The sequence below is a fragment of the Acinonyx jubatus genome, chromosome E4 (assembly GCF_027475565.1).
Source record: "Acinonyx jubatus isolate Ajub_Pintada_27869175 chromosome E4, VMU_Ajub_asm_v1.0, whole genome shotgun sequence".
NCBI lineage: Eukaryota > Metazoa > Chordata > Mammalia > Carnivora > Felidae > Acinonyx > Acinonyx jubatus.
The window spans coordinates 4,642,691-4,663,260 of record NC_069395.1 but is presented as its reverse complement, the minus strand read 5'-3'; the positions used below and the strand labels follow the sequence as shown (position 1 = coordinate 4,663,260).

At 50.2% G+C, this 20,570-nt stretch overlaps 1 protein-coding gene and 1 non-coding gene across 2 annotated transcripts; both read left to right on the top strand.

The window, feature by feature from the left end:
* Positions 1 to 2,310: 2,310 nt before the first annotated feature.
* LOC113596254 (small nucleolar RNA SNORA43) lies at positions 2,311 to 2,437 on the top strand. The gene has a single exon (XR_003417015.1). It is a non-coding gene; the product is annotated as a small nucleolar RNA SNORA43 (small nucleolar RNA).
* Positions 2,438 to 4,103: 1,666 nt separating this feature from the next.
* On the top strand, positions 4,104 to 6,199 carry PIGM (phosphatidylinositol glycan anchor biosynthesis class M). Its single transcript, XM_015083777.3, has one exon. It carries the CDS (start codon positions 4,228 to 4,230, stop codon positions 5,500 to 5,502), a length of 1,275 nt encoding a protein of 424 aa, XP_014939263.2. The 5' UTR covers positions 4,104 to 4,227; the 3' UTR covers positions 5,503 to 6,199.
* The last annotated feature ends 14,371 nt before the right edge of the window (positions 6,200 to 20,570 follow it).

Below are 20,570 nucleotides of genomic sequence, written 5' to 3'. Positions count from 1 at the left end.
GATCAAAAAGAAATGACAAAGCAGGAAATATAAGCAAGATCCATGAAAAAGAGTGACTGAATCGATCAGTATTCCAGCAGAAACCAGATGGTGCACTCCAAGGGCTAATATGGAGAGGACTCAGTGAAAGGATTTTTACAAAGGTGTGGGCAGGGCTAATAAACCAACAAGGGCTGGTGAGGCACCCAGGGACTCCCGACAGCAGGAAGCCTTTAGCAGTCTTAAACCTGCCCGGAAGGTTACTGGAACCTGGTGAGAGTTGGAGCCAAAGGGAGGGGGCTGGAGTAGCTCCAGTGGAAGTCAGGGTCTCAGGCCGCCGAACTCAGCCACTGCCAAAGATCTGCTAGTCCCCCCCACTGGCCTATTCTGATGGGGGAGCCAGAGGGCAGGGAAGGCCGCATGACGCTGCCCAGAACAGGGCAGAAAAGATGGAGAGTAGATCTGGAAAGGTAACGAGGGCAAGACAGTATGATGACCAAGGTCAAGGCACCGGCGGAGGAGGCTAGCTAGGGACAAGCTACGCACTTGCGTGCTTTCCCTAGCCATGGGCTCTCAAAGGGTGAGAGCCTAGAGGCAGACAGTGAAAGGGGGAAGTGTTAAGTAATTGCTCAAGAGGTAATCCCCACGTGAGCTTTGAAAAAATGGTAGCTCTTCCGGGAGGAGGTGAGAAATAGAATCCCTAAGCCCAATGCCAAAAGCTCGGTATGGCCCCTTCAAGCCTGTGGTTCTGTCCCACCTAGAAGCAAGGAACAGAAGTTGGACCTCCCCGTCCAATCTATTTGCCTGAACTCCAGTCCCGTCTTCAGTCCCTCAACTACTGTCTGTATCTCAGCCCTTTGACTACAGTGCTCCAAGCTGAGTTTCTTTTGGTTAGCTGTTTCTTGTTTCCTTATCTGTCCAATATGGTGCCTCCCACCTATTAATAAATAAGCTCTAGAGGGTCAGATGGTTGGGGCCTTTCTGCCACACTACTAAACCAACTGCGCCAGAGAAACCCTTAGTTAATCCTCAGACATCCTCCTCCCCTAACTTTCTGGGACTAAGCCTCACTTATGTACCACTGGCAGATGAGAAGAATCATCAGAGCAAGGATCACAGTGAGAGTAAATATGAGAACGATGCATACAAGAGATCAATGAGAGGAGGCAGAGAGGGAGATCAGAGTGCACCAGCAACATTTTATTTGCAGGTTAGCCACACGGTAGTCAGAAATGATCTGAGCCAGGGGAGCCTGGGTGGCTCAGTCGGTGAAGCGTCCGACTTTGGCTCAGGTCATGATCTCACGGCTCAGGAGTTGGAGCCCCACAGCGGGCTCTGTGCTGACAGTGCAGAGCCTGGAGCCTGCTTCGGATTCTGTGTCCCTCTCTGTCTCTGCCCCTCCCTGCTCAATCTCTCTCTCTCTCAAGAATCAATAAACATTAAAAAAAAAAAAATTAAAAAAAAAAAAAAAGATCTGAGCCAGATAGAATTGCTTTTGCTTTCCAGCTCTGCCTTTAGGTCATGATGTGACTTAGGAAAAAATTACTTGACCTCCGTTAAGTCCTGCTTTCTTCATTTGGGAAGGCAGGGTATCCACCTTGCATGGTAAGTGTCGAACACGATGCCTGACACACTGCAAACAAGGCCTCAACAAAGCCGGCTGTTTGAAGTCATCGTCACCACCATCACCAGCAGGGTGATGCGCTGTCATTACAGACGCAGCCACGGTACCAAAACGACAGTTAAAAGGAACTATCCACATAAGGCACGTCATTACACCGAGGCACACAAAAGGAGAAAAAGGTATCGGGATATAAATATGGAGTGTTAATACGGTTCATCCAAAGGATAAATGTAAATTGCGTGATGGATGAACGGGGCAAGGGAGAGCAGTCCTGGGAGCTGCACGCTGAGGCTGAATGGCCTCACCTACTCTGTAAAAGCTGTAAGTCAATATCTGCCCGACATTTCTAATGTGCCTAACATGACAGTCAATTATGAGTGACTGAAAAGAAACTAAGGATAAGATATCATCCCTAACCTCAGAAACCCAACAATCTCGTTGAAAGGTTACAAATAGAACCTGAAATACATGAGGACATCCTGTGGTTCTGCAGACTAAGTGCAGTGAGTGTCCAAGAAGGGAAAGAGCTAATGGGCTGGAGTCCTTGGTGAAAAATTCAGGGGAGCATGGTCAGGGGAGGGGGGGGACGGGGAGGAAGGGGGCAGAAGCTGAGACAGGTGAAGGACATCAGAGAGAGAAAAGGGCTGGGAGTAGGGAGTCCTCCGAGGATGCCACCCTAGAGGGACTCTGGTCAGAGGACGATCCAGATTGCCCTGCAGGTGCCGGACCTGCTGTTCTGCTGCACCTGTGACGTTGGGGCAAAGAGGAAATGGCTGTTTCCACGCTCAGTGCTCACAACAGTGAGCACTTAGCACGGTCTGTAGCCCCACGTGCCCCACAGCTGCCACGGAGGCAGTTTTTATGTGCACGTGGCAGGAGACCTACCTTTGGGCTTCTAGCTGGGAACGCCGAGCAAGGCACTAACCGCTTTGGTTTTCAGGTTCTTTGTCTATAAAAGGAGACTTGTCATGAGGGTTACAGGAGATGTGCATAGAGATGAGCATGTGACCGGCCTCTGGCACAATGGGACTGACCAGGAAGAGGGTCTCCCCCTCGTGGAAGTGCTCATTCTGTCTGGGGAAGCGGTCTGTCTGGGGTAGGGCTTTCTGGAAGTCTGGGCAAGTGTGTTGTGTACCCCCGGCTGCTATGAGTGGCCTGTGTCCTGCCGTTGCTCCCTGCGGGGGCTTCCAGGCCCTGTGCCCGCACACCCTGCTCTAAGGACACTTGAGACAAACAGAGAACTCTTAGCTGAACAGGAGGCAGGCTGGGAAGGAGAGAGACAGCAGAGGGCCACACCTGGCTTTGTCCTGCCAAGGAGACATGATGGGGCGACGGGCAGCCAGCAGTGGGCTAACTATAACCCTATAAGCAGCCCTCTAAACCAGGGCACTGGAGAGTGGAGAAGGGTTGGTTTTGGTAACCCCACTGCGGGTAGCGGGTGTGACGACGGCTAAAAAGAATAAAAATTTTAGATTAAAAAAAAAAAAAGAGGAACGTCCAAAATCAATTCAACTTGTACAGAATGCCTACTACCAGCCTGCTAATGTGTTAGGCGCTGAGGCACAGAAAAAGAACAAGATAGTCTCTGTTCTCAAAGAACTCAAGGCGTCCCGACGGAAAACGAGGGAAGCGAGAGGAACAAAAAATCGGGTATCACAAGGCAGTGCGACAAATGCTGTAACAGAGACTGGTCATTCCGTAAGAGAGGGCCGGAGCACCGGGATGGCAGGCACCGGCCAGGGCTTAGGTAGCAGGCAAGGTCTCGTGCGGGAACGACCTAGAGCTTAGAGGCCCTTGCACCCCAGTCCGTCCACCCTCGGCGGAAAGGAGGCAACTACGTCACACTGCGGATGAAACCATAATCTGAGAGCCAGGACGTGCTTTTTAAGGCCGGAAGGGTCGAATTGCTGGCTGGGGTCGGGAAGGCCACCTTGACACAAGGAAGGGCCAACTCCGCAGCGGCGAGACCCGGGCACACCTTCCCCGCTCCCCCCCACCCAGGGCTGCCGGACAAAACAGCAGCCGTCCAGTTCGGTTCCAGTCCGGGCACACGAGGCATAGTTTCAACATATAGGCGCTTCCCGAGTACTCACGGGGCACGCACGCTGGGCCCGGCCCACACGCCCCGGTTCCCGGCGGGCTGGCGGAGGGACGCCCGGCAAGCGATCGCGGGTCATCTTCCCTTTATCCGCGGGTCTCCGGCCCGGGGGACGCGGCCCGAAGTTCGTCCCGTCCCAGGCTCCGTCTCCGCTGACCGGAGATGCGGCGGGGGAACAGGCGGCACGAGCAGAGCTAAGCCGCCGCGACTCCGGGACCATGCCGGCCGCCCTCCGGGAGCCAGGGCACCACGCCTCCCTCAAGTACCGGAAGTCCCGCCCCCGCCTAGGGAAGGCGCGGCAGCGACACAGCCAATCCAGAGGAAGGCACGCTCGGCCGGGCCACTGAGAGCGCGGCGCGGCGCCTCCGACCGGAAGCGGGGCGGGGGCGGGGCCTCCTGCCGGAAGCGACCGCCCGGCCGAAGTTTCGGTTGGCGGCCGGCGGGTGGGAGATGCGTCCGCGAGCGAAGGGCGGGCGTTCGAAGGCAGCTCGGCGCTGGGGCTGAGCGGCTGAGGCGCCGCGCGGTCATGGCCCCCACCAAGCCCTGGGGAGAGTGGTTCCTGGGCCTGCGGGTGCCGCCCGCCGGCGTCTTCGGGGTGGCCTTCCTCGCCCGGGTGGCCCTGGTTTTCTACGGCGTCTTCCAGGACCGGACGCTGCTCGTGCGGTACACGGACGTCGACTACCGGGTGTTCACGGACGCCGCGCGCTTCGTCACCGAGGGGCGCTCCCCGTACCTGCGGGCCACGTACCGCTACACCCCGCTGCTGGGCTGGCTGCTCACGCCCAACGTGTACCTGTGCGAGCTCTTCGGGAAGTTTCTGTTCATCAGCTGCGACCTGCTCACCGCCTTCCTCCTCTACCGCCTGCTGCTCTTCAAGGGGCTGGGCCGTCGCCGGGCTTGCGGCTACTGTGTCTTCTGGCTCCTTAACCCGCTGCCCATGGCAGTGTCCAGCCGCGGCAACGCTGACTCGATGGTCGCGGCGCTGGTGCTGGCGACGCTGTACCTGCTCGCGAGGAGGCAGGTGGCGTGCGCCGCGGTGTCGTACGGCCTCGCCGTGCACATGAAGATGTACCCGGTGACCTACATCCTGCCCATCGCCCTGCACTTGCTCCCGGAGCGCGGCGGCCACCCTGGTGACCCCGGCCGGCCCCGCTGCCCCTTCCAGGCCCGCCTGTACGAATTCCTCAAGAGGCTGTGCAGTCGGGCCGCGCTGCTCTTCGTCGCCGTCGCCGGGCTCACGTTTTTCGCCCTGAGCTTCGGCTTCTACCAGAAATACGGCTGGGAGTTTCTGGAGCACACCTACCTGTACCACCTGACGAGGCGGGACATCCGGCACAACTTCTCGCCCTACTTCTACATGCTGTACTTGACCGCGGAGAGCCCGTGGAGCTTCTCCCTGGGCCTCGCCGCCTTCCTGCCGCAGTTCCTCCTGCTGTCGGCCGTGTCGTTCGCCTACTACAGGGACCTCGTCTTCTGCTGTTTCCTGCACACGGCCATCTTCGTGACTTTTAACAAAGTCTGCACCTCCCAGTACTTTCTTTGGTACCTCTGCCTGCTGCCCCTGGTGATGCCGCTGGTGAGGATGCGGTGGAAACGCGCCGTGGTTCTCCTGATGCTGTGGTTCATCGGGCAGGCCCTCTGGCTGGCTCCTGCGTACCTCCTGGAGTTTCAGGGAAAGAACACCTTTTTGTTTATCTGGTTAGCTGGTTTGTTCTTCCTTCTTATCAACTGTTCCATCCTAATTCAAATTATTTCCCATTACAAGCAGGAACCCCTGGCGGAGAGAATCAAATATGACTAATTCGTGCTCCCGTTCTTCTGCCACTTCTAGTACATTCTGATGGTGCCGAATGGGCCAGAAGAGAGCTTTGGAGACATTTTTGAACATCCTGTGCACGCTGGTGAAAGTTCAGTTGGGAGCATGAATCCCGGCCCCAAGGGAGATTAAAACGAATGGTTGCCTTGTATATAAAGGGGACTCAATAATTGAGGTCCATCTCTAGGAAATCTTAGGCCTCATTCATCGGGAACACAATGGGGAGGAAAGGTTACTTGTTTCAACACCGAAAGGCTGATGAAACTATCAGATGCCAAAAGGTTTTTGAAGAAAAATAGAGGAATGTAGTCCGTCCTGGGGTCTAACCCAGTATTCGTACCAGCTACACTATGCTGCAGAGTCTAAAGCTGTCTTTCCTTTTCAACCCCCCACTTTTTCTTTTGAAAGCTTTCCCAATAGCTGTGAAAACTCACGGAATGTTCCTAAAGTACAGCTTTTAGATGTAAAGTGGTAAATATTAACTCTTGTGCTTAGGTTGGGAAAGGTCATTCTATGTTAAAAGTGGGGGCTTAGAAAAGAGCCCGAAGAATTTAAACTGTAATCATGTTTCACATGTCTGTTTCATTACTTAGTTTTTCAGCACTTAGTCTCATGGTATTTCACTACCATTTGGTTTTATGCAGAAAGGATTAAATTAAAATTCACCCATCTTTAAACTGAAGTCATTACATTATTTTAAAATAGCATCTTGCTTTTGATGTTTGACGTCCACAAACTATTAAGGACATTTTAGTGTTCTTTTATACCCCTTTGTTTTTAATTTTCTGATTGCTTTTTTTTCTAGTTTTCATTTTTTTTTTTTTTAATGTTTATTTATTTCTGAGAGACAGAGAGACAGAACGCTAGCAGGGGAGGGGCAGAGAGAGAGGGAGACACAGAATCCGAAGCAGGCTCCAGGCTCTGAGCTGTCAGCACAGAGCCCTACTTGGGGCTCGAACCCATGAACCGTGAGATCATGACCTGAGCCGAAGTTGGACACTTAACCTGACTGAGCCCCCCCGGCGCCCCTAATTTTCTGATTGCTTAAAAATATTTTTCGTCTGGAATTTAAGTGAATCTTGTGTCATCTGTGTTGCGAAAATGCAAAGTAGTAGATTTTAAGTGATAAAAAAATTACATTGTTAGTAAAGTGTTTTCCAGCTTAAAAATACCCCTCTGAAGAAAATTCTATGATGGAAATGGAGACCTGTGTGGGAGGCTCTGGAAAGCATTACGAAGCATCATTAGTCTTCAGACCAGGAAATTGAGGGAGAGACTGTGGACCTGAGGCTTTGCTGGGCAGACCATTTCCCTTATTACTATCATATTTCTAGGAAAAAATGTTTTCTGAGTTTCAAACAAGCAACCTAAAATTTTTTTTTAGTCCCCATCTAGGTTGGGGACTCCCTAAGAAGCTAAAATGTAGGAGTTTGCTTTTGTGGTTTTAAAAGGTGAGTAATTAAGTGACATTGTTCTTTCATAGTAAAACACACACACACACAGCGCACAACTTTAGAGAAGTAGTATATTTCATATCAGTTCCGGCCAAAAAGAGACTTTGAGAGTAATGTCTGCAGGCTGGTCATAAACAAGAATGCTGTTACTGGGAGCACTTCTTTGATGGATGTGTTTTGGGACCTGCCATTAGAAGGAGGGAAAGAATGGGTGGTTTTGCACGGGTTGTTGTTCAGTGAAAATAGCAGAGACCATTAATTGTGGGAGATGGTGACCGTTCTTAGAGCGTCTAGTCTCATATCCCATGTTAGGTCTTACCTTGAGTACTCTTCGTATGTGATTGTTCATCAGTTGCCTTCCAGCCATGACTTTTTTATCCTTTTTTTTTTTTTCGTTCTTTTGTAATAATAATTAAATTTTTTTTTGGTAGAGAGGCACCTGGGTGGCTCAGTCAGTTGAGCTTCCGACTTCGGCTCAGGTCATGATCTCACAGTTTGTGGGTTTGAGCCCCGCATCAGGCTCTGTGCTGACTGCTTACTCAGAGCCTGGAGCCTGCTTCAGATTCTGTGTCTCCTCCTCTCTCTGCCCCTCCCCTGCTCACGCTTTGTCTCAGTCTGTTTCTCAAAAATAAAAACAAATGTAGAAAAAAACAATTTTTTTTTTGGTAGAACTGGGTGGGAAAGGGGTGGGAAACATGGAATTCCAGTATCCCAATATAATTGTCTTTCTGGTATTCCAGACTATTTTTTAGATTGTCATAAGTATATTCACTTATTAACTTCCCAATTTGTTTTAATATTCTGTTTTTGTCGCGGCTTACTCTGTACTTACATTGAAGTTGCTGAGTAACACTCCCATCACACGGATGTTCACATCATAAATAGGTCAGTCTTCCACTGTGAAACCTAAACAGTTGCCTCTAATCTAAGACTTTAAACGTTTTCCATGTCTTAGATCATTCCCTTAACATTCTCAGAGTGTCTGATATTCTTAGAAGTCGGTGGAGTTCTCCTGGGATCTTTGGACAGAGCTTCAAGTGCGGAACCTGCCCTGGGGGGACATTCTCTCCCAAAGAACTGTGGGCATTTCTCAAAAGATGTAGAGGCTGTTTTGCAGCTCGTAGGCTGCAAACCATTTATAAATTCATGAAGTGATTTTATTTTGTCTCTTGAGGGTTTTCATTTTTTTCATTTTTCTTCCTGGTTTTATAAAATCTCTTCTTGTCTTCTTTTCACTTGCAGTCTTTTTGGTGTCTTTAGTAGTCCTTTAAGAACACCTTAAAATCGTATAGGACTTTGCCTTATTTCCTACACAATTCTTTTTGTTCTAATGATCAATGTACCTTAAGATCAATGTACCCATTTATAGATAAGCGCTAATTATTAGCATATGAGGCACCATACGTAAGAGAATCTGTTCTAAACCCAGCAGACCACATGGCTTATTTTCTTCAGTAGTTGCCTTACTGTTTTCAAAATGTCCTTAAATATCTCTAGATAAATTTCCTGGATTAGGTACATTGGAAAGGCTCATATTCTCCCGGCCCCCCCACAAGACTCTTAAAACCGTAGATCTTAGTTACTGACTTCTCACCATTTGGCTGAATGACTCTGTGACATAACATTGTGTCAAAAGTTGGATAAAACTTGTCTTGCAGTTAGTTTTCTGCACCACCACCCAGCCTCAACCATCTGTACAGTGGGTGGAAAAGGGAAAAGATGGAAAATTTCACATGGGACAGTCTCTAAATGCAACCTCGTGTTTTTATTTGTTCCCCAGTGCTTTATTATGAACACTTTAAACACGGCCCACAAACCTGCCATCAAAGTGCAACAATTAGTGTTTTGCTATATTTGCTTTATTTACACGTACTATTTTTAAATTATTACTATCATTATTTTTAAATTAATGCTCATTTTTGAGAGAGAGCGGGGGAGTGGCAGAGAGGGAGACAGAGGATCCGAAGTGGGCTCTGTGCTGACAGCAGAGAGCTGGATGTAGAGCTTGAACTTAACCGTGAGATCATGACCTGAGCCAAAGTCAAATGCTTAGCCGACTGAGCCACCCAGGCGCCCCTTATTTTTATTTTTATTTTTAGAGAAAGAAGGAGAGAGAGTGCAAGTGGGAAAAAGGGGCAGAGAGAGAGAACCTTAAGCAGGCTCTATGCTCGGTGTAGAGCCTGACGTGGGGCTCAGTCCCACAACCGTGGGATGGTGACCTGAGCTGAAAAAGTCAGACCCTCAATAACTGAGCCAGCCAGGCACCCTATACATATTATTTTTATTATTTATTTGTATATATAATTTTTTCTGAACCATATGAGGTTGCAAACATCAGTGAACTTCACCAGTAAATTCATCACACATCTCCTAGAAATAGTCTTTTCTTACAAAACTGTAATATTGTTATATCATTTTAACAGCCTGTCCGTTTTCTAGTTTCTCCAATTATTTTGTGTTTAATCTTAAAGAATAGACCTTGGATTCTCTGGAAGAGCGTGCTAGAGAACCTGTAATTAAGCATTTTGGATCTTTTCCTGGTCTTTACCACTAAGTGAGAAGTAAAGGAATTTACCTCCCATCGAAGTCGAACAAATAATTCTTTGGTGTGCGTCTTTCTGTCTCCCTCCTAGGAAAACCCAGGGTAGGCATCATCCCTAAGAAGTTTTTCAGATAAAAGATTATACGTGTTTAGATTCCTCGTATCTACCCCTCCCCCACGACGACCAATGAACTGATTTTACAACATGGTGATGGTTAAGTTGTGGCTTTTCATGATTCACTGATTCAGGATCCCTCTTCTGCCGTATGTGGCTTCGGTTCATTTTCACAGCAACACTTTGGTGTTGGAGTTGGAGCTGGCATTCGTACTCCCGTTTTACAGATGAGCAAAGAGGCTCAAAGATTAGATGACTCACTAAGTGTCCGGGCTAGAATCTGACGAGAGTTTTGCCTGACTGCCCTACTCCTTCCATTCTGTTATGTTTTGGATTTTCCCCGGAGTGCGCAGGCCCGGTAGATGGAGATTGCTGCAAAATAAACAGGACTCAGCACTAACTGTCACAAACGTCGGCCAGTGTGTCCTTCCTAAACTTGCAGTATCTGCTCGAGGGCCAGTTCTCACTTGGGCGGAGGTTCCCGCTGGCCCCAAACTTCTTTTTAATCATCCCAGACATGTAATAATCCCCTCCCACATCCAAATCCTCTCACCAGATTTTATTTGCTTTGCGACGGCTGACTTGATAATGCCCTTTCTCTCCCTGGCCTGGGCTAAAGCTGATTTGCAGAACCGCGCGTTAGCCCCGCTGTGGTAGATCAAGCTATGGAAATTACGTGACCGTAATTTCCAAAAGGTAACTGATCATGATTAGATTCCTCTCGCTCTACTGTGTGCGTCGATTCATGCATTTATAACTCATGACCAAGACTTGAGAGTTTGGCATATGAGGACACAGGTTCAGATAGCTGAGGTTCAAGTTCCAGTGTGTGACCTTGGGCGAGGTCCTTTTACCTACGCAGACTAGTTTTCTGTCTGTGAAGTGAGGACGATACCATAATCCTCAGGATCGTCTGCAAGGATTAAATGAGCTACTATCCCGGTGTTGGCACAGAGCTAGCCATTCCACATCGCCTCCCCAGCTTTAACATCTGTTTACAAGCATTTAAAGAAGGAGCTAATGTGGAGTCTAGATGTAAGCCTTCCTCCCCTCCCCCAATCCCTCACCCCACCATCCCGGTCTAATGGATATAGGAAAATAACCTGGACTTATACCAAATAATTGTTTAAACTGCCCGTTACTGTGACTTTATTCCTTCTAACGTTTATCTGGTTCTTTGAAAAGGCAGTGGCTATATGTGAAAATGTACGTGCAGAATTTTCAGAGGCCTGGTTCCGTCTTGACGGTTGACTAAGCAGCGGAGGTTCGGCTCATGCCCCTCGGTTGGCACTTATGACCCCATCGTGTGGAGGTGTCACTCACGGGGCCGGCGCTCTGTCGTGGGAGCGTGTCTTCTGCCTGGGTCGAAGCATCAGAATGGCATGAGCACTTTTTCCGCGCTGACCTGGGAGAACCATTCGTTTAGTAAAAACAAGCGTTTGTATTCTTTATCCTAAACAAAACCCAGACTGACGGAATATTCCTAGCTGCTCAGACACATTGCCAATGGTTTTGTCTGCCATAGGAAACGAAATGACACAGTGGCTATGTAAAGATCATTTGGAGCATGACTGTTTGAAGCTCGGTTCATTTCTCAAAGGAAGTTTTTCACCTTTGCTCCCTATTTTTTCACAATTATTTATAGATCCTGGCCCGTGCCGAGTCCTATAATAGACGAGTAAGACTAGGTCCATGCGCCTGGAGAGTTAAGGGTAAAGTCAGAAACATACCCTATTGATAAAATGCTGTGTGAGACCCTGCTAAGTTCCACAGCAGTCCTGTGATTTGTGACGCGGGGAAGTGGAGGGCCTCACTGCTCTTTTACGGGGAAGAACATTGACGCTCAGAAACCGTGACTTTCCAAGGCCAAATAGCTTGTTACTGGCGAGGACAGGTCTGGTCTGATTCTGCTGTGTTTCATTTTGCAAGTCCTTGATTCCACGCGATGACAGGTGACGACAGCGAAAAACTTCCTTATGCGCCCCACGCCCTTCATTGAGCAAACGACCCGGCACGAGGCACGGAGTGTCCCCTGTGTGCCAGCCGCCGTCCTGGGTGTTGGGGAGGCCGCTCTACGTGAGGCACTCTCTCCACGGGGCTTGTGTTTTCACGGGAGGCCACGGAGTAAACACGATTGTGGGGATTACCGGAAGGAAAAGAAAGGCGGGCTAAGAAGAGGGAAGCCGCGGCAGGGAGGAGGGGAGGTGGTGCTCCTATAGATGGGGCACTGAGGGACGGCGTCTTTTTGTTGGTTTTTTTTTTTTTTATAAAGTATTCGTTTTAAGTTTATTTATTTTGAGAGAGAGCACAGGAGGGGCAGAGAGTGAGGGAAAGAGAATCCCAAGCAGGCTCCACACTGCCAGCACGGAGCCCGATGCGGGGCTCGAACTCATGGACCGTGAGACCATGACCTGAGCCCAAACCCGGAGTCGGTCGCTCAACCGACCGAGCCCCCCGGGCGCCCCCAGGGAAGGCATCTTGGGGGCAGCTTCCGAGCAGAGGCCTGAAGGAAGTGAGGATGAGACATTGTTGACACAGGTGTCCGGGAGAGAGCGAACAGCAGGGCAAAGGCCCTGAGGTACGGGCGAGCCTGGCGTGTTGAAGGAGGCGCCAGAAGGGGAGTGCGACCAAGTGGAGCCCGCCAGGAACAGCCAGGATCTCACTTGCGGCCGTCAGCAGCCCACCGTGAAAGCGAGTTGACAAGCACCTTTAACGTCGGCGTTTCCGCTGGCCTGTAATCCAAGGCCTTAAACTCAGCCTACGGTTTCCTGACTTTTGAGCACAGGCTTATTTGTAAAGGAGAGGATGATATACGATGTATACAACGTAGGTTTGAGCAGTGGTATGAAGTTCTTTCACACGTTTTGAGACACGAGGATTTTGTTTCAAATCCCGTTTTCACGGGTGAGAACCCTGATTCAGAACGTAGGCGCTTTGCCCAAGGTCATCGTTAGCATGAGACAGCAGCACAACCCGGATCTCCTGGGGCCAAAGTCACCCCCTTCTTGGGGCTGCCCGCGTCCTTTAGATGCGGTGAGATGGCCAATGGGACCTTAGAAGGCAGGACATTCAGGAACAAGCGGCCCGGTAGGTCATTCATTCATTCAGGCCGTCAGCCAACATGTTAGCCACTCTGTGCCAGGCCCTCAGCCAGACTGGGGGTACAAGGGCGACACATGTCCTGGCTTCCAGAGACTCACCGTGTCTTACAGAGGACACAGCTGGGGAGGTGCTGACGCCCCCACGTGACACTGGCTGGAGCACAGTGCCCGTAAAGTCGTCGGGAGCACTTTGCTGGCCCATCCGTCGGACGAGGCTGGCGCAGAGCTTGGTTCATACGAGTGTTCGTTAAACAAGGAGGCCATGGGGCGCCTGGGTGGTGCAGTCGGTTAAGCGTCCGACTTCAGCCAGGTCACGATCTCGTGGTCCGTGAGTTCGAGCCCCGCGTCAGGCTCTGGGCTGATGGCTCAGAGCCTGGGGCCTGTTTCTGATTCTGTGTCTCCCTCTGTCTCTGGCCCTCCCCCGTTCATGCTCTGTCTCTCTCTGTCCCAAAAATAAATAAACGTTGAAAAAAAAAACAAAAACAAAAACAAGGAGGCCAGTTCTAGTGCCTCTAATACCCTGTCTAAGCAAACCCCAAGCTATGCCGGTCAGTGCCTCAAGGTTAGGAACTCAAAACTTACGAACCACCGATCACAAACAGCCATGTAGGCTTTCCCAAATAACGCAACAGCTTTTTAAAAATGTGTTTTTAAGATTTATTTTTAGGGAGAAAGAGCATGAGCGGGGGAGGGGCAGAGGGCCAGGGAAACAGAGGATCCAAAGCAGGCTCCACGCTGCCAGCATCGAGCCTAATGCAGGGCTCGAGCTCAGGAACCCAAGTGAGATCATGACCTGAGCCGAAGTCGGAAGCTCAACCAACTGAGCCACCCAGGGACCCCTCCAAGTAATGCAACAGCTTAAGCTATAGCCAACCAAATACCGTCCTTGCTTTGTTACTGCCTCTTGTCTGTGAACTCCTCTCCCCAGGCTCCTGTTGGCAGAACGTGCCTCAGCCAGTTTCACGCTGCCCGCCTGGAATTACTTTTTACTCAAAATCTTTTTTTTTATGTTTATTTATTTTGGGGGCGGGGGGAGAGAGAGACAGAGTGCAAGCAGGGGAGGGGCAGAGAGAGGGGGAGACACAGAATCCCAAGCAGGCTCCTGGTTCTGAGCCGTCGGCACAGAGCCTGACGCGGGGCTCGAACCCACAGACTGCGAGACCGTGACCCAAGCCCAAGTCCATCGGTTACCTGACGGAGCCACCCAGGGCGCCCCTTACTCAAACTCTTAAAACGTTTGGCATGCCTTGGTTTATGTTTTAACACGAGGCACTGAGATGTTTGTTGGCTTATCTGCTTTCCTCCAATACTGGGCAAACTCTGGGAGCTTCGTCTGAAACTTGCCTGCGTAAAATCACTCGGTGGCTCATTACCCCCTGGATAATCCTTAGCGCCCTATGCCTTTTATGCTCCAGCCCTTGCCTGCGCGGCTAGCATCACCTTCTACCTCCCCGCGCCCCACAGCCGTGCCTTTGCAGCTGTTGATACTCCGGCCAATTCACTCTTCTCCTCCCTTGTCTCTCTCACGGCCACCCCTTTCTGGATGAGCTTCTTCGTGAGACGTTTTCTGATGTGGTTCTCGTGCACACAGCGCGGGGCACACCATCCCCGTGCCTCTCCATGTGCGGGTCTCTGGCGTGTGGCCTGTGAGCTCCCTAGGAACATCGATGCTTCTCCATTGCTTTCGTTTTCCGGGGCCTTCCCAGAACCGAGCGGAGCCCGACAGGGGACACCTGTCACTGGGCTGCCGAGCGGACCATGCCCGGCCCTCGGAGGGCCGAATTGAGTCGGGTCCCATTCCGTCAAGGGGGAGCCGGGAGAGTGGGCTCTTTTGCCCAGCGCCTGTGGCGTCAGGCGCGGAATAGGAAAGGAGCAGTTTCTGGGGGCCTGTCATTTCCAAATGCCCTCAGGATCCGGCTAGATTCCTAAGCTAGAAGCTTATACTGCCCCCCCACCCCCATTCCTCCTTCTTCGCTCACTACCCACCTCCTCATCTAATCCCTCGCTGACTCCTGCCGGTTCCACATTCTAATGTCCCCGGGGCCTCCTGGCACCTCGCCATTGTGGTTGCGGAGTCCGCAGCTCGTCTGGAATCAACAGCTCCCGACTGGTCTAGCTCCCAGCTCTCCCAGCCTTCATTTTTCTTCTCCTCCCTTCCCTTTTCTTTCTTTCCTTTTCTTTTTTAATTAAAAAAAAATTCTTTTAACCTTTATTGATTTTTGAGACAGAGAGAGAGAGAGCATGAACAGGGGAGGTTCAGAGAGAGATGGAGACACAATCTGAAACAGGCTCCAGGCTTTGAGCTGTCAGCACAGGCTTGAACTCACAGACCGTGAGATCATGACCTGAGCCGAAGTCGGACGCTCCACAGACTGAGCAAGCCAGGAGCCCCTCTTTTTTCATTTTTTAAATGTTTATTTTTGAGAGAGAGAGAGAGAGACAGAGAGCACGCACGCAGGGGAGGGGCAGAGAGAGAGAGAGAGGGAGACACAGAATCTGAAGCAGGCTGCACCCTGTCAGCAAAGAGCCCAATGTGAGGCTCGAACTCACAAACTGTGAGATCATGACCTGAGCCGAAGCGGGATGCTTAACTGATGGGGACACCCGGGTGCCCCAGCCCTGCTGTTTCTAAGCCTGTGTGCATCTCCCGTTCTTGTCCCCGAGTGGGTTAGCTCCTGGAAGACCAGAACTGTGTCGTGTTTATATCCTTCGCTCACAGCCTATGTACTCAGTAAATATTTGTTAAGTAAATGAGGCTGGAGTTGGGAGGGAGCAAATATTTGTTGAGAACCTATTGTGAACCTATATGCTTCTCCCTTCGTTTCACTCCCCAAAACAACTTTTCGAGATAAATGTTACTGCAGACAAGCCTCAAATAAACAGGGGGTGTTTTCAAGGTCATGGGCTTGTAAGGGATGGAGTGAGAGTCGGAACGTAAATCTGTCCGGGGGAAACTTTCCTCTCTGGGTGGTTCTCAGCCAGGGGCAATTTTGTCCCCGACTCTGGGTACATTTTCAGTTGTCATAAGCGGGAGGCGTTACCGGCATCTAGTGGGCAGAGGCCAGGGGTGCTGCTAAGGAACCCACAAACTCAGGATGGCCCCCTTGGCAAAGGTGCATGTGGCCCCAAGTATCAGCGATGCCCAGCGCCCAGGAGAACCCTGCCCCAGACCCTGTTGACTCTACTGAAAAGCAAATACGCAACCAAAATGGAAGCTGCCGTCAGGAAGCGAAGACTTAGGGGCTGGTGGGCAATCCTGAGCCGGGCACTGGATGGGAATGAGGGCTCCTCTCTGTCCAGTCCTGACCTGCCTCTGCGTCTATGCTGCTTTCTCTACTGCATCCACACGTCTTTCTTCTTTCCACCTGCTCTCTTTTCTTTTCCTCGGCACACTCTACCTTAGCTGGGAGAAGGCACCCAGGACGCTCCCAGCGCTTTCACACCTCTTTCCTAATGAGAAGGTAGAGTCAGTATATGAGAAGCCGCAGGTTTCAGATTGACAGTAACCCTGGAATCCGGGAACAAGGCCAAAAATGTCAACTTCTGAAATTGACAACAAAAAGTGGATGAGATTAATCACTGTGATAATCTTCCCAGCAAAGAACCCACGAGGACATCCTTGCTAGGGCTGCTGCTGATAAGGCTTGGCAGTTTCCTCATCTCCTCCAGGGTCCAGGAATGCCTCCCCACGAAGGGAAGCATTTAAAACCCACTTGTGTGAGATCAACTGTAATCTAGGAAACTTTAAAATGTTTGTCCCGGGGAAGAGCTCTGATGGGGAAGCTTTTAATGACTCATAAGTGTAACTGCCTGTAATTGTTACGGATGCATGTGTCTGTGTGCATGCATGCATGCACGCGCGTGTGTTTTCTCAGCATAATAAACCCCAGGGGGGAGGAACTAGCTTTACTTTATTATTACAGGGATGCGGGTGAGCCAATGACAGCGGTGGGAATTAATGGTGGTGTGTGTGCACAGGGGCAGAGGGAGGGCACAAAAATACTATTCCTAGTGAAGTGATTCTTTTTTTTTTAACTTTTAAAAATGTTTATTTATTTTTGAGAGGGAGAGAGAGACAGAGTGTGAGGCAGGGGAGAGGTAGAGAGAGAGGGAGATGTAGAATCGGAAGCAGGTTCCAGGCTCTGAGCTATCAGCACAGAGCCCGATGTGGGGCTCGAACCCATGAACTGTGAGATCATGACCTGAGCTGAAGCCAGGCGCTTAACTGACTGAGCCACCCTGGTGCCCCTCGATCCCACAGACCCCTTAGTAACCGAGAGCCACTGGAAAGAGAAGGGTCCCGTGGGGCTGAGTTCCAGGAAGCAGACGAGGCAGTTAAGATGGGGTCCTTCGATTGTTTTCCTCAAAGATGATTTCAGTTGTAAGTCACAGAACCCAACTTTAGCTAGAGGACTTATTCCAAAAAGTACTGGGAAGTTCATAAACTCCAAGGAAAAAAGCTGAATGGGGACGTCTGGTGCCAGAAATTGGACAGCTCGGGGACTTCCACAGCAGGTGACTGGCTCCGGGGACCCCCAGTTAATGGATCTTTATGTCCGGGTTTTAGATTTCCAAGAGAGAAGGTACGTGTGGGGAAGGGTCCCAGAGAAGAGGAGACCGTGGGTCAAGGAACCACCTCAGCTGTTGTTGGCCGCAGTCGTGACCACCGTGGCATGGAGGCGGTGTCCTCTCTTGAAAATACTGGATGGCTGGTCTCCAGGGCTGCTGACTGCTGGTTACACGCTGGGTGCCCTCAATGCATATTCCTAATTCCTCACTGTTTTAAAATTCCAATTCCCATCGAATGGGGTGGAAGTGAGGTGGGAGGACTTTCAGGAAAAGGAAACAAAAGTGCCACGGCCCTCAGGTAGGATGAACTTGGAATCCCAGAATAATTTGCGAGGAAATGGGGAGCAGAGGAGGGGCCTCCGTAGATCCTGTGGACCAATGGTGAGAAGTTCAGGGCTTTCCCAAGTGCAACAGGAAGCCATTGGAGGGATCTCAGCACATATAAGTTACATTGAAAAAGATCCCTCTGCCAACCCAGGGGACAGCAGTTTCTAGAAAGGCCCACCCGGAGGTTATTGCAGTCATGAGGATGAGAGGTGACGAATGCAGTCAGGATTGCGGTACCCGGGACCGTGAACAGAGAGTGGCTTCGGCACATCGTTTTGTGTTCTGGAGACAGAACCAACAGGGCTTACTGAAGCATTTGGGGTCGGGGGCAGGAAAAGGGAACCCCCCGACGAAGGCTGGCTTTTGGCCGGGGCAGCCAGGGGGATGTGACCCCTTCCCCGAGCCGGGAAGACTGAGGGAAGGAGTAGGAAAGGGGCGGAGGACAGGGTGTTGAGTGGACACGTCAAGTTTGAGACGTCAGAAGTCTTGGTGGGAGAGCCCCAGGACAGCCACGAAATTCCAGATGTCCCTCGCAACACGGGGTGGGTGCCTGCCCCGTGGCAGAGTCTAGGTGGACGGTGGCGGGCAAAGGGGACAGGAAGCGGTCAGTCAGGTCAGAGAAACGCCGCTGTGTTTTTAGAGCGCGGGCTCTTAATTTGTAGCCTCTGGACGTCCCTCTCAGTTTATTTTGGGCACTGGCATGTTATTTATGAATACACTCTCGCATTCATCTGTGGCACATCACATCCTTCGCAGCCCCACACTTTTCCGTGCCCAAGTCACTGGCAAAATCTCTCCGGCTTCTCGGTGTGTTTGAAGGGCTGGCAGGATCTGACTGTTAACCGGGCCTGGAAGGAAGGCCAAGTCTGTCAATAAATCTCTCTCTGGGCCTATAAATATTTGTATAAGGTCCATTAACTGTATTAAGTTGCTGTGGATGAAACCAGGCACTTACAGGCAATTCTGATAAACCACATGCAGAAAACCCACTTTGTGGATTATCTGCAATAAAATTTTAGTTTTTCAGAGTGTGGAATGAAAGCCTGCCTCAGCCGTCTCCTGACAGTTTGCGTGTTTCTGGAGTGGTTCTCTTGACCGGTGTTCAGCACACGACTCTATGTTAAAAGCAGTCTGAGTGGGGACGCCTGGGTGGCTCAGTCGGTTGAGCGTCTGACTTCGGCTCAGGTCATGATCTCGCGGTCTGTGGGTTCGAGCCCCGCGTCGGGCTCTGTGCTGACAGCCTAGAGCCTGGAACCTGCTTCGGATTCTGTGTCTCCCTCTCTCTGCCCTTCCCCTGCTCGTGCTCTGTCTCTCTCTGTCTCAAAAATAAATAAAAATATTAAAAAAAAATAAAAGCAGTCTAAGTAAAGCTGAAGTAGGAAGGGAAGCCTGCCGGGGCGCCTGGGTGGCTCAGTCGGTTAAGCGTCTGACTCTTGGTTTCGGCTCGGGTCATGATCTCACGGTTCGTGAGTTCAGGCCCCGCCTTGGGCTCCAGTCTGGCAGCATGGAGCCTGCCTGGGATTCTCCCTCTCCCTCTCTCCCTCTGCTCCTCCCCGGCTCTCTCTGTCTCTCAAAATAAACTTTAAAAAAAAAGAAAAAAGGAAGGTAAGCCTGCTGATTATATACGGTACATATATTTATATACACACACAGCAAGCTAAACCCTATGAACTATGTCTAATACAACTAAGTTGCATAATAATCAATGAGTCTACCTGAGAACCCCAACTTCCTCCATCTTTTAGTTAAAAATAAAGTTTTCCTCTTTTTAAAATCAAAATGGTGTGTCCGTTATGGACAAACACGATGTTAATAAGGAAATTCGGAACACAATAATTGTCAAGTGCACAATCCGGAGGTAACCACTTGGGGAACTTCCTTTCTGATCTCTCTATAGGCCTTGTAGTTTGGAGTTGCTGTAACATACAATTAAAAATAAACTTAACTTTATTTGTTTTAATTTAAAATAAACCTGATTAAAAATAAACTTTAAGGGGCGCCTGGGTGGCTCAGTCGGTTAAGCATCTGACTTCGGCTCAGGTCATGATCTCATGGTTTGTGGTTCGAGCCCCCCATCGGGCTCTCTGTGGTCAGCACAGAACGTGCTTCGGATCCCCTGTCTCCCCCTCTCTCTGCCCCTCCTCTGCTTGCACTCTCTCTCTCTGCCTCTCTCCAAATAAATAAATAAACTTCAAAAAAAAAATTAAAAAAAACCCTTAGCAATGTATCGTATTTTTCAGGGAGCCTGGCTGGCTGGGTCAGTGGATGATGCTGCCCTTGATCTCAGGGTTATGGGCTCGAGCCCTACGTTGGGTGGAGAGATTACTTAAAAAAATAAAATCTTTAATTTTTTTTTTTACATTTATTTACTTTTGAGAGACAGACAGCACGAAGCAGCGGAGAGGCAGAGAGAGAAGGAGACACAGAATCCGAAGCAGGCTCCAGGCTTTGAGCTGTCAGCACAGAGCCCGACGCGGGGCTCGAACCCACGAACTGTGAGATCATGACCTGAGCCGAAGTTGGACGCTTGACCGACTGAGCCACCCAGGCTCCCCCCAAAAATAAAATCTTTAAAGTTTATTTTTTTGTTTTTGAGAGAGAGAGAGAGAGAGAGAGCACATGTGCGTGAGCAAGCAGGGGAGGGGCAGAGAGGGAGAGGCAGAGAATCCCAAGCAGGCTCTGCACTGCCAGTGGGGAGCCTGACAGCCGAGTTCCAAGTCATGAACCGTGAGATCATGACTGTAGCTGAAATCAGGAGTCGGACCCCCAACCACTCAGACGCCCCACCCTCAAATAAAATCTTTAAAAATAAATAAATAAAGATAATATTTTTCAAGACTTCTTTGGACTTCAAACCACGGCCAAGAATCGCACAGTGTGGACGGACTAATTTAACTATTTTTCACTCAGCGTTGGCTTTGTTCCGTCTTTGGTTTTGTGCTCTG